General features: G+C 44.1%; 2 protein-coding genes across 2 annotated transcripts in view; both read left to right on the top strand.

The window, feature by feature from the left end:
* Positions 1 to 12,935, top strand: part of LOC117994789 (uncharacterized) — a 140,481-nt gene that overhangs the window by 54,694 nt on the left and 72,852 nt on the right. The gene's annotated exons all lie outside the window — the stretch shown is intronic.
* LOC117994800 (acyl-CoA-binding domain-containing protein 5) overlaps positions 1 to 12,935 on the top strand; it is a 39,362-nt gene that overhangs the window by 10,362 nt on the left and 16,065 nt on the right. Inside the window, exons 2-5 of the mRNA XM_034982760.2 lie at positions 3,298 to 3,409; positions 4,434 to 4,515; positions 5,597 to 5,744; positions 9,969 to 10,078. Of these exons, the coding sequence (XP_034838651.1) occupies positions 3,298 to 3,409; positions 4,434 to 4,515; positions 5,597 to 5,744; positions 9,969 to 10,078 (452 nt within the window). The remainder of the gene's footprint in view (positions 1 to 3,297; positions 3,410 to 4,433; positions 4,516 to 5,596; positions 5,745 to 9,968; positions 10,079 to 12,935) is intronic.

The following is a 12,935-nucleotide window of genomic DNA, read 5'->3' on the forward strand; positions in this document are numbered from 1 at the left end:
ACCAGTAGGCTCGCGACTGTGCGCTAAAATCACGGGTTTTACCATCTAAAAATTAAATTTAAAACTGTCAAACTGCGTCTGTCCTTTTCATATTACATATTAAGTAAGAAGTGCATGCGAATACTCTAAAATTAGGTTGTGCTCAGAATCAGTACCATTGTGAAACTAAATTAAGTATGATTTAAGTTAATTATATTAAAATAATCGGTTTACTACGGACAGGTCAAAATACCCATTTATTCCGTCTGCCCCTCCTTGAAATCTAGAATATATTATACGACTTTCAAAGACAAAAACTAGATTTAAACGGTAACCCATTTATTTACCAAGTAAAAGTAAACTTAAGTATTAATAAGTAAAAGTTTTGTTTTATTTTCTGCATTTATTTTTTAGGGTTCCGTACCTCCAAAAGAAAAAAAAAACCGGCCAAGTGCGAGTCAGGCTCGCACACTGAGGGTTCCGTACTACAGTCGTATTTTTTCGACATTTTGCACGATAATTCAAAAACTATGATGCATAAAAATAAATAAAAATCTGTTTTAGAATGCACAAGTAAAGCCCTTTCATATGATACCTCACTTGTTATAGTTATCTTTCTTCGAATATTGAAAATATTAATTATTAGTTCATGACCACAATTTAATTTTGTTTGTGTGATCTAACCCTAAATTCACGGTTTTCAGATTTTTCCCCTAAAGCCAGCTATAAGACCCACCTACCTGCCAAATTTCATGATTCTAGGTCAACGGGAAGTACCCTATAGGTTTCTTGACAGACAGACTGGCAGACAACAAAGTGATCCTATAAGGGTTCCGTTTTTCCTTCTGAGGTACGGAACCCTAAAAAGGAACCCATATAGGATCACTTTGTTGTGTGTCTATAGGCAGTGGCGTGCACAGGACTTCAAGCCAGGGTATGCATTTAGGTATGAACTTATTTTACGGCAGGTTAAAATGAAAAATAAGCATTGACTTATTACAATGAGGGTAAGCAGTGCGTTTATGCCTTTATGAGCTGCACGCCACTGTCTATAGGGTACTTCCCTTTGAACTCTAAAAAGGAACTCTTATAGCCGTAAACAATGAGGAATTCGGTGCAGAGAGATGGCCGAAGTAATCGAGCGTCCGCCTATTTCTTGTTATCACGGGTCGACAAATATGTCGAGCGCCTCCATTATCAATAATAATATGTTTTTAGGTCAATATACTTACATGTTTAATGATAATGAGTATAAGTCCCGCAAATTGCTATTGCGCTGGGACCGTGTCTCATTAACATCGAAATGACGACATTCGACGTCAGAAGAAATAAAAATATACCATCAGCTCTAAACTTGCGGCCACGCGCATTAGCAATTTGCGGGACTTATAACGGGACTATTTTTTTTTAATTTATTCCCGCGACTTCGTCCGCGTGGACTACACAAATTTCAAACCCCTATTTTACCCCCTTATGAAATGAATTAAAAAAAAAAATCTTAGCGTATGTTAACGTCATAATAGCTATCTGCATGCCAAATTTCAGCCTGATTCGTCCAGTAGTTTGAGCTGTGCGTTGATAGATCAGTCAGTCTGTCAGTCACCTTTTCCTCTTATATATATAGACTAGCTGACCCGCCCCGGCTTTGCTCGGGTGGAATTTAGAAAATCGGCGTAGGGGTAGCACTATCAAAAATCCTGAAATAGGTACCTACGTATTTTTTTTTCTTTTGTAACCGAAAACCCAGATAATAATTTTCATGGAAATAACTTGAAATATGACGAACTTTCATCCCCTATTTAACTCCCTTGGTAGTAGAATTTTCAAAAAAACGTGAAATACGTATTTTTTTTATTTTTAACCGAAAGCTTAAATACCAATTTTCATCGATGTAACTTCAAAAATGACGGACTTTCATACAAACTTCCATCCCCCATCTAACCCACTTAGGGGTGGAATTCCGAAAAATCCTTTCTTAATGGATACTTACTCTTTACAAAGAACACACCTTCAAAATTTCATATCTCTAGGTCCAGCGGTTTAGGCTGTGCGTTGATATAATATATGTCAGTCAGTCAGGACTTTGAATTTTATATAATATAGCTGATCCCCGCGGCTTCGCCCGCGTAGATTTAGGTTTTTAAAGATCCCGTATAGCCTATGTCACTCAGGAATAATGTAGCTTTCTACTGGTGAAAGAATTTTTAAAATCGGTTCAGTAGTTCTAAAGATTACCCCCTACAAACAAACTTAACGACATTACCTCTTTATATAATAACAACGGGCCGTGCAGCAGAAATCGTAATATTTTAATTTCGCCATAACTTCAAAACCAAACGTCCAATTTTAATCATTCAAAGACCAAATATTATCTCCATAAACTGTTCTTAGTGATGAAATCATTTATTTTGATAAGGATTAATAGCATGAGTAAAATAAACGCGTTTAAATGTAGTCCAAAAAAAATTCAAGATTTTTAAATAAAAAAATGGTTGCTGTGCCTCACTCGACATAGATGGGTATAGTGTGTCGCGGACTTTTTTGTAGATATTTATAAGATCTACAATTAAATAGAACATTTTATGGTTCTATCTTTTATAGTTTAGGCAGCGTACGCAAAATAAGTAACTTTTCTGGTTGATTTTTTACACCTTGTGTCCGAAAAACCCAAATATCTTACGGAACCCTATTTTTTTCCAAAATAAAATCTAGCCTATGTTACTCGTGGATAATGTAGCTTTCGAATGGTGAAAGAATTTTTAAAATCGGTCCAGTAGTTTTTGAGCCTATTCAGTACAAACAAACAAACAAACAAACAAACAAACAAACAAACAAACAAACAAACAAAGTTTTCCTCTTTATAATATTAGTGTAGAAAACTAGATGATGCCCGCGACTTCGTCCGCGTGGATTTAGGTTTTTTTTAATCCCATGGGAACTCCTTGATTTTCCGGGATAAAAAATAGCCTATGTCCTTCCCCGGGATGCAAGCTATCTCTGTACCAACGTCAAAATCGGTTAAACGGTTGAGCCGTGAAAAGCTAGCAGACTGACAGACAAATAAATAAATAAATAAATAAAAATCTTTTTTATTCGTATAAACTTTTACAAGCACTTACGAATAGTCGAATGCATCTACCACAGACAGACACACTTTCACATTTATAATATTAGTATGGAAGTATGGATATAGAAGATAACCCTTTTATTTATTTAAGTATTTCAGGGCAAAATGGGAGGTATGGAACCAACTTGGGGATATGTTGGGGATAACAACCTAGGTTGTCTATTTAAATGTTTATTTTGTATTGTCTCCAGGGTCATACCAGCCCAGCAATGAGATGATGCTGCGGTTCTACAGCTACTACAAGCAAGCTACCGAGGGCCCCTGCAACAAGGACAAGCCAGGGTTCTGGGACGTCGTCAACAGGTCAATTGGCTCTCATGCCAGCTCTCTCAGCATGCCGCGCGCTCTCTTCACACACCACACTTCGCAAAATAAATATATAATACACACACCCACACCCACCCACACACACACACACACACACACACACACACACACACACACACACACACACACACACACACACATACACTCACTAATAGTTATAGTTCTAATAATTACATTAAACATGTTAAATTTTATAATATCTACCTTACATGCAGATTCCTTTTCTTTTGTATATAAAATGAGCCATCAATTTTAAGGAGAGTGCTGTCGCCTAAAACACAGGTGTATACCTAGCTTAGGGACAGTAGATTTTTCTGTATACCTACCTACTTAACAAATTGGTTTTGTTATTATGTATTTTATGTATTAGTTCTCGTAAGTAAGTATGTTTAAGTGTACCTATGTTTGATCAATAAATAAATAAATAAATAAATCAAACCTTTGAGAACATTATGGAGAACGATTTCCTCACGATGTTTTCCTTCACCGTTAAAGCAAGTGATATTTAATTAATTAAAACGCACATAACTCCGAAAAGTCAGAGGTGCGTGCCCGGGATCGAACCCCCGACCTCCGATTAGAAGGCAGACGACCTAACCACTAGGCTATCACGGCTCGTAATCTAATTATATTATCTACTTATATTTTTAATCAATCTTACTTATCTGATATCTTAATATTCTTGATAGCATTTATTTATGTATGTATTGAAATGACCTTATAGATATTTACCAAACACATTCCATTTTACAGTAGGTAACAATCACTACCCTTATTATAAATGCGAAAGTGTGTTAGTTTGTTTGTTTGTCCTTCAATCACGTCGCAACGGATTGACGTGATTTTTTGCATGGGTATTGATAAAGACCTGGAGAGTGACATACACTACTTTTTATTCCGGAAAATCAAAGAGTTCCTACGGGATTTTAAAACACCTAATTTCACGCGGACGAAGTCGCGGGTATCAGCTAGTTATAACCCTTTTATTTATTTATTTCAGGGCAAAATGGGAGGCGTGGAACAAACTTGGGGATATGTCAGCCGATATCGCGATGCAGTCATATGTCGACGAGTTACACAAGGTAGGTAATACTATACTCTATCCACGGAGAGGAGTTAGTATAGCGCTCTCTCTGTTACGTAATCTAAATATATAAAAGGAAAAGGTGACTGACTGACTGAATGACTGACTGACTGACTGACTGATCTATCAATGCACAGCTCAAATTACTGGACGGATCGGGCTGAAATTTTGCATGCAGATGGCTATTATGACGTAGGCATCCGCTAAGAAAGGATTTTTGAAAATTCAACCCCTAAGGGGGTGAAACACAGGTTTGAAATTTGTGTAGTCCACGCGGACGAAGTCGCGAGCATAAGCTAGTCATATATAAACGACAAGGACAAAACACTCGGTGTGCGTTAACCATTTTAAGTGACCAACCAATCAAACGAATCTATGTTTTCCGTTCCACCTTGTTTACGTAAATAAAGTTGAAAATACTAATTATTTGTTCATGAACACATTTTAATTTTTTTTTTGTGATGTAACTACAAATTCACGGTTTCGGATTTTTCCCCTTACGTGTTCTATAAGACCTACCCACCTGTCAAATTTCATGATTCTAGGTCAACGGAAAGTACCCTATACGTTTCTTGACAGACAGACAGACAGACAGACAACAAAGTGATCCTATAAGTGTTCCGTTTTTAGGGTTCCGTACCTCAAAAGGAAAAACGGAACCCTTATAGGATCACTTTGTTGTCTGTCTGTCTGTCTGTCTGTCGGTCTGTCAAGAAACCTACAGGGTACTTCCCGTTAGCCTAGAATCATGAAATTTGGCAGGTAGGTACATCTTATAGCTGACATTTGGGGGAAAATCTGAAAACCGTGAATTTAGGGTTAGATCACACAAAAAAAATTAAATTGTGGTCATGAACTAATAATACTATAACTATATCAAGTGTGGTATTATATGAAAGGTCTTCACCTGTGCATTCTAAAACAGATTTTTATTTATTTTTATATATCATAGTTTTTGAATTATCCTGCAAAATGTCGAAAAAATACGACTGTAGTACGGAACCCTCATTGCGCGAGCCTGAACTTGACCGGTTTTTATTTTAAGGTACGGAACCCTAATAATTATTCCCGTGTTACAGATCGTGGAGACGATGTCGTATAACTCCGACGTGGCATCATTCCTATCGGTCAGCGACGACGAGCAGAACTTCCCCAGCGCTGACCTCGAACTTGTCGCCGGCGACGTGTTGGCGAGGTGTCGCGACTCACAGCATACCTCCCCCACGTGTATGTATATACTCTGATGTAGCGTGATTCCTATCGGTCGGCGACGACGAGCAGAACTTCCCCAGCGCTGACCTCGAACTTGTCGCCGGCGACGTGTTGGCGAGATGTCGCGACTCACAGCATACCTCCCCCACGTGTATGTATATACTCTGATGTAGCGTGATTCCTATCGGTCGGCGACGACGAGCAGAACTTCCCCAGCGCTGACCTCGAACTTGTCGCCGGCGACGTGTTCGCGAGATGTCGCGACTCACAGCATACCTCCCCCACGTGTATGTATATACTCTGATGTAGCGTGATTCCTATCGGTCGGCGACGACGAGCAGAACTTCCCCAGCGCTGACCTCGAACTTGTCGCCGGCGACGTGTTGGCGAGATGTCGCGACTCACAGCATACCTCCCCCACGTGTATGTATATACTCTGATGTAGCGTGATTCCTATCGGTCGGCGACGACGAGCAGAACTTCCCCAGCGCTGACCTCGAACTTGTCGCCGGCGACGTGTTGGCGAGGTGTCGCGACTCACAGCATACCTCCCCCACGTGTATGTATATACTCTGATGTAGCGTGATTCCTATCGGTCGGCGACGACGAGCAGAACTTCCCCAGCGCTGACCTCGAACTTGTCGCCGGCGACGTGTTGGCGAGATGTCGCGACTCACAGCATACCTCCCCCACGTGTATGTATATACTCTGATGTAGCGTGATTCCTATCGGTCGGCGACGACGAGCAGAACTTCCCCAGCGCTGACCTCGAACTTGTCGCCGGCGACGTGTTGGCGAGATGTCGCGACTCACAGCATACCTCCCCCACGTGTATGTATATACTCTGATGTAGCGTGATTCCTATCGGTCGGCGACGACGAGCAGAACTTCCCCAGCGCTGACCTCGAACTTGTCGCCGGCGACGTGTTGGCGAGATGTCGCGACTCACAGCATACCTCCCCCACGTGTATGTATATACTCTGATGTAGCGTGATTCCTATCGGTCGGCGACGACGAGCAGAACTTCCCCAGCGCTGACCTCGAACTTGTCGCCGGCGACGTGTTGGCGAGATGTCGCGACTCACAGCATACCTCCCCCACGTGTATGTATATACTCTGATGTAGCGTGATTCCTATCGGTCGGCGACGACGAGCAGAACTTCCCCAGCGCTGACCTCGAACTTGTCGCCGGCGACGTGTTCGCGAGATGTCGCGACTCACAGCATACCTCCCCCACGTGTATGTATATACTCTGATGTAGCGTGATTCCTATCGGTCGGCGACGACGAGCAGAACTTCCCCAGCGCTGACCTCGAACTTGTCGCCGGCGACGTGTTGGCGAGGTGTCGCGACTCACAGCATACCTCCCCCACGTGTATGTATATACTCTGATGTAGCGTGATTCCTATCGGTCGGCGACGACGAGCAGAACTTCCCCAGCGCTGACCTCGAACTTGTCGCCGGCGACGTGTTGGCGAGGTGTCGCGACTCACAGCATACCTCCCCCACGTGTATGTATATACTCTGATGTAGCGTGATTCCTATCGGTCGGCGACGACGAGCAGAAGTTCCCCAGCGCTGACCTCGAACTTGTCGCCGGCGACGTGTTGGCGAGGTGTCGCGACTCACAGCATACCTCCCCCACGTGTATGTATATACTCTGATGTAGCGTGATTCCTATCGGTCGGCGACGACGAGCAGAACTTCCCCAGCGCTGACCTCGAACTTGTCGCCGGCGACGTGTTGGCGAGGTGTCGCGACTCACAGCATACCTCCCCCACGTGTATGTATATACTCTGATGTAGCGTGATTCCTATCGGTCGGCGACGACGAGCAGAACTTCCCCAGCGCTGACCTCGAACTTGTCGCCGGCGACGTGTTGGCGAGGTGTCGCGACTCACAGCATACCTCCCCCACGTGTATGTATATACTCTGATGTAGCGTGATTCCTATCGGTCGGCGACGACGAGCAGAACTTCCCCAGCGCTGACCTCGAACTTGTCGCCGGCGACGTGTTGGCGAGGTGTCGCGACTCACAGCATACCTCCCCCACGTGTATGTATATACTCTGATGTAGCGTGATTCCTATCGGTCGGCGACGACGAGCAGAACTTCCCCAGCGCTGACCTCGAACTTGTCGCCGGCGACGTGTTGGCGAGGTGTCGCGACTCACAGCATACCTCCCCCACGTGTATGTATACTCTGATGTAGCGTGATTCCTATCGGTCGGCGACGACGAGCAGAACTTCCCCAGCGCTGACCTCGAACTTGTCGCCGGCGACGTGTTGGCGAGGTGTCGCGACTCACAGCATACCTCCCCCACGTGTATGTATATACTCTGATGTAGCGTGATTCCTATCGGTCGGCGACGACGAGCAGAACTTCCCCAGCGCTGACCTCGAACTTGTCGCCGGCGACGTGTTGGCGAGATGTCGCGACTCACAGCATACCTCCCCCACGTGTATGTATATACTCTGATGTAGCGTGATTCCTATCGGTCGGCGACGACGAGCAGAACTTCCCCAGCGCTGACCTCGAACTTGTCGCCGGCGACGTGTTGGCGAGATGTCGCGACTCACAGCATACCTCCCCCACGTGTATGTATATACTCTGATGTAGCGTGATTCCTATCGGTCGGCGACGACGAGCAGAACTTCCCCAGCGCTGACCTCGAACTTGTCGCCGGCGACGTGTTGGCGAGATGTCGCGACTCACAGCATACCTCCCCCACGTGTATGTATATACTCTGATGTAGCGTGATTCCTATCGGTCGGCGACGACGAGCAGAACTTCCCCAGCGCTGACCTCGAACTTGTCGCCGGCGACGTGTTGGCGAGATGTCGCGACTCACAGCATACCTCCCCCACGTGTATGTATATACTCTGATGTAGCGTGATTCCTATCGGTCGGCGACGACGAGCAGAACTTCCCCAGCGCTGACCTCGAACTTGTCGCCGGCGACGTGTTGGCGAGGTGTCGCGACTCACAGCATACCTCCCCCACGTGTATGTATATACTCTGATGTAGACTCGTCTGGTGTCGTCCGTCCACCGAGTGGGGGGTCTCCCAACGAGGTCGCCATTCCAGCACCTTGGGACCCTATGTGCCCTGCCCATTGCCACTTCAGCTTCGCAACCCGTTGAGCTATGTCGGTTACTCTAGTTCTCCTACGGATGTCCTCATTTCCTCATTGATCACGTAGAGAAACTCCGCACATAGCTCTCTCCATCGCCCGCTGAGTGACTCTGAGCTTTCTTATGAGGCCTATAGTTAGCGAGCATGTCTCGGATCAGAATTGTATCCTCATCATCATCATGATCAACCCATCACCGGCTCACTACAGAGCACGGGTCTCCTCTCAGAGTGAAAAGGGTTTTGGCTATAGTCTACCACGTTGGCCATGTGCGGATTGGTAGACTTCACACACCTTTGAGAACATTATAGAAGACTCTCAGGCATGCAGGTTTCCTCACGATGTTTTCCTTCACCGTTAAAGCAAATGATATTTAATTACTTAAAACGCACATAACTCCGAAAAGTTAGAGGTGCGTGCCCGGGATCGAACCCCCGAGGCCCATAGTTAGCGACCATGTCTCGGATCCATATGTCATCACTGGCAACACGCACTGTTCCAAGACTTTGGTCTTCGGACAGTGCGTGTTGGCAGTGGTGCTTGGTGCGAGTAGTGCGTGATGGGTTGATATGATGATCATAATCATAATCATTTATTTATTTTGCTCAGATATGGTAGGTACATGTATATTATTTACATGGGGTCTTAAAAGTTAGGTAATCAGTTACATATCCTGCCAAACATGGCGTGCAAAATTATTTCTAAATTATCTAATTTCATTAATATTGCGATGTCATCGTGTACTCATACTCATCATGTAAATGTTTTTAATAATTCAAATGTCTATTTCTATTCATGCATTATTTAAAATTTGTCATTAAAAAAGTCATTAACACTATAATAAGTTTTATTTAGTAGAAAATTAAACAAATAACTTCTAAAAGATCTGAGGTTCATTCCATAGCTGTGCGACGGTAAATGGTTATAAATACGTATTGCCGTACAGTACACATTCTTGGTATATAAAGCCAATCTTTGAACTGGTAAACAAATTTTATTTTTATGTCTGCTCGTAGGTTTTATATCTGTCTTCAGTTTAAAATATTGGGGATATTTACGAACAAAGATGCAAATTTCATAATGATAACAGTTTAGTTGGTTCACAGATTCCCGGTCGGGTAGCGGCGCGTCGTCGCCCATACACACGAGCGTGACGCCGCCACGGACACGACACGACTCTGAGGACGAGTTCATTGACACCGTCGATGTCACTGTCGTGAGTTCACGTTCATTAGTCACTATAGTGTTGGATAGATGGCGCTATTCTGCGGCATCCCATTATACAGGGTGTAACCAGCACCTCGATTGCGGGAAAACTGCATCAATCATTTTTTTTTAAAGAATATTAGCCATGTTAAATGACTAATATTCCCCTTTCCTCTCCAACTAAGCGTCAGGCTTGTGCTAGGAGTAGGTACGACAATAGTGCAACGGGCGGGGTTTGAACCGTCGACCTTTTGGTTTTTCAGTCCACTCCTGTTGAGCTATTGAGGATTAAAATCCTCTAAATCTCTAATAAATCATTATTAAAATCTCAATTGTGATTGGCTGAATTTGTGTTATTCTTGTTGCAACAATGCATTGTAGCCAATAGTGAGCGAGCGTCAACCAATCAAAGGTGATTGCGATCGTGACATTGTACCTGTCATTCTCCCGCAATCGCGCAGCAGTGCAACAAGGTCCTCTTGGCACTTCAATGACACTGACAGGGGGGCGCTGTTGGAGAACAAAGGCTTAGACTATACAAACAAGAACAAAGGGGACACTTGACGGCAACGTTAGTTACGATTTTCGCCACGCGCCAAGATAGCTTTGTCGCACTGTAGTTTCTAGTGTTGGATAGATGGCGCTACCCTGCGGAATCCCATTATACAGGGTGTAACCAGAACGCCGGCAAAAACGAAGACAGGTGATAGTACTGATGATTACTGATATGACGCGACTCTGAGGACGAGTTCATTGACACTGTCGATGACACTGTCGTGAGTTCACATTCATTAGTTACTAGTGTTGGATAGATGGCGCTACTCTGTAGAATCCCATGGTATACAAGGAACCACAAGCATACTTCACTGTAACCCACCAACACAGACAAATCTATATATATGGTGTAAATTCGTGGGCCACTGTCCACCTTCGACAGCGAGAGCTGGAGCGGACTGTATGCGGGTTGTTTAGAATTTAGAAGGTGTCCACGCAGGTGAAAAGGGGCAAACGAAGGACAAAGGATTCGTGCACTAACCTCGACGGTCTGCCGGCAGGAACAGGCTCAGCACAAGCACTCAGGAGTATCGCCCACATGCACAATTCACTTCACGGGACACTTCGGGGCGTATCTTCAGACGAACAGCGGCTATCACGGATTCACCTTCCTTATTGGGTTGTATGAACACGAGGACGCGACTCAATTGTCAACGGGGCGTCTCGCGGAGCACGCAGAACATACTGGCGTCGTGGCGTTGTATTTGACACCACGAACATAGGCAAAGTGCACGAAGGGGAAAATGGAGGGTAGGTAGATAAAATAATCATGAACACCTTGTCAAATTATGTTTATCCAAAGGTACTAACAGGTGGCGCCACCATTCCCCCGCCCTTAAAGGGTTGCCTTTAAGAAAAATAATATTTCCTCAAATAGCGGGCTGCTTTCAGCAAGCAGTAAAAACTGTATGTATAAATAGGCGATATATCATACATAAACATATGCTAAATATACATAGCGATAACATTTAATTTATAAATTGAAATAATAATTATTAACTATCCTTACCTAATCTAACCTAAACTAAAGTAAAAGAACGGCTCAACGATTAGGTAAGAACTGCCAAACGTAGGAAAGTCTTCCTAGCCGGCCTGATAGAAGCTATATGAGCTACACCGTTGTTAAAACGATGGATCTTGTCTACAACACCTATCCATCGCTTCCAAATGTATAGGGCAATTTTATTTATAAACGAATGGCCCAAATTAAAGTAATTGGAATCATCGCCTGGTTTGCGTAACGACGTCACAAAAGAGGCGAGTAAAAGATAACCAGGCACCGATGCTATCGGTTCAGCAGTAATTGAGCCAAGCTTAGGAAGCAGTGGTGAAATGATTAAACAGTCTATCTGTACGAGGACAGTATTTTGTACCTCGCAAGACAAAAGTTGTCGGCCAATTACTTTGAGCCGCTGAAATTTAATTATTTTGACTAAGCTTTCCCGACACTCAATGTAACATTGGAGAGCAGGAGGTTCTAACTTGCACGAAATATGAATTTCAAGTGACTTCTTAAAGCGCGAGCGATAATTTTTAAATGTAAAGTTAAGAGGTTTATTGCGATAGGATCGAGTTCCTATAGCGTTACGAAGGCAGCTCGTAATGAAATCCGTAACGATTTCAATGTCAATCTCGCGATTAGTCCGGTAGGTAAAACTGTGTGAATGAGCTTTATGCCTACGAGCGCCGCAATGCCTTGCTCGTGTGTATGTCACAGGGCCTGCGTAATTGCAGCCTGTATGCACAATAACTTTACTAGCGAGCGGGCCCTTGCTACTCGGCCGATCAGCTGCTAGAAGACGCAGTTTTAATTTAACGCGCGTGTTACACTTATTTTTACCGCGAGTTAATATTAAACGTCGATCGGTTAGCGTATGAAACTTAGGTCTGAGTGCAGACAAAAGAAGTTGTAGTCTAGCTCGTAAGTGTTTTTCACGCTTGGGCAAGAGTTTGCCCGAAAGAAGTTTCTGTCCTGGTACTTCAGGTACAGAGATACCATCCAGTTCCTTAATTGGCAGCTGGGATGTTGCGGGTGATGTACGCTGAGGCTCATGGAGCAATACGAAACGAATAGCTAAGCTGCTAAGCGTACAGGCGACATCAGAAGCGACATGCAACTTGGTCGCGTTAGATTTGTCCTCGCGGATGACGTCATGATGCGGAAACGAATAAATAGGTATAAGCGAACGGTCATACTCGACGCGAGGTGCAAGTGGAATGCAATTATTCCGTAAGTATTCGCGATAAACTTCATTATAAGCCAACCTCAGCTGGGAGGAGGCTTTGGGTTTACGCGGTGAACACAACAGGTG

The sequence above is a fragment of the Maniola hyperantus genome, chromosome 27 (assembly GCF_902806685.2).
Source record: "Maniola hyperantus chromosome 27, iAphHyp1.2, whole genome shotgun sequence".
Lineage (NCBI taxonomy): Eukaryota > Metazoa > Arthropoda > Insecta > Lepidoptera > Nymphalidae > Maniola > Maniola hyperantus.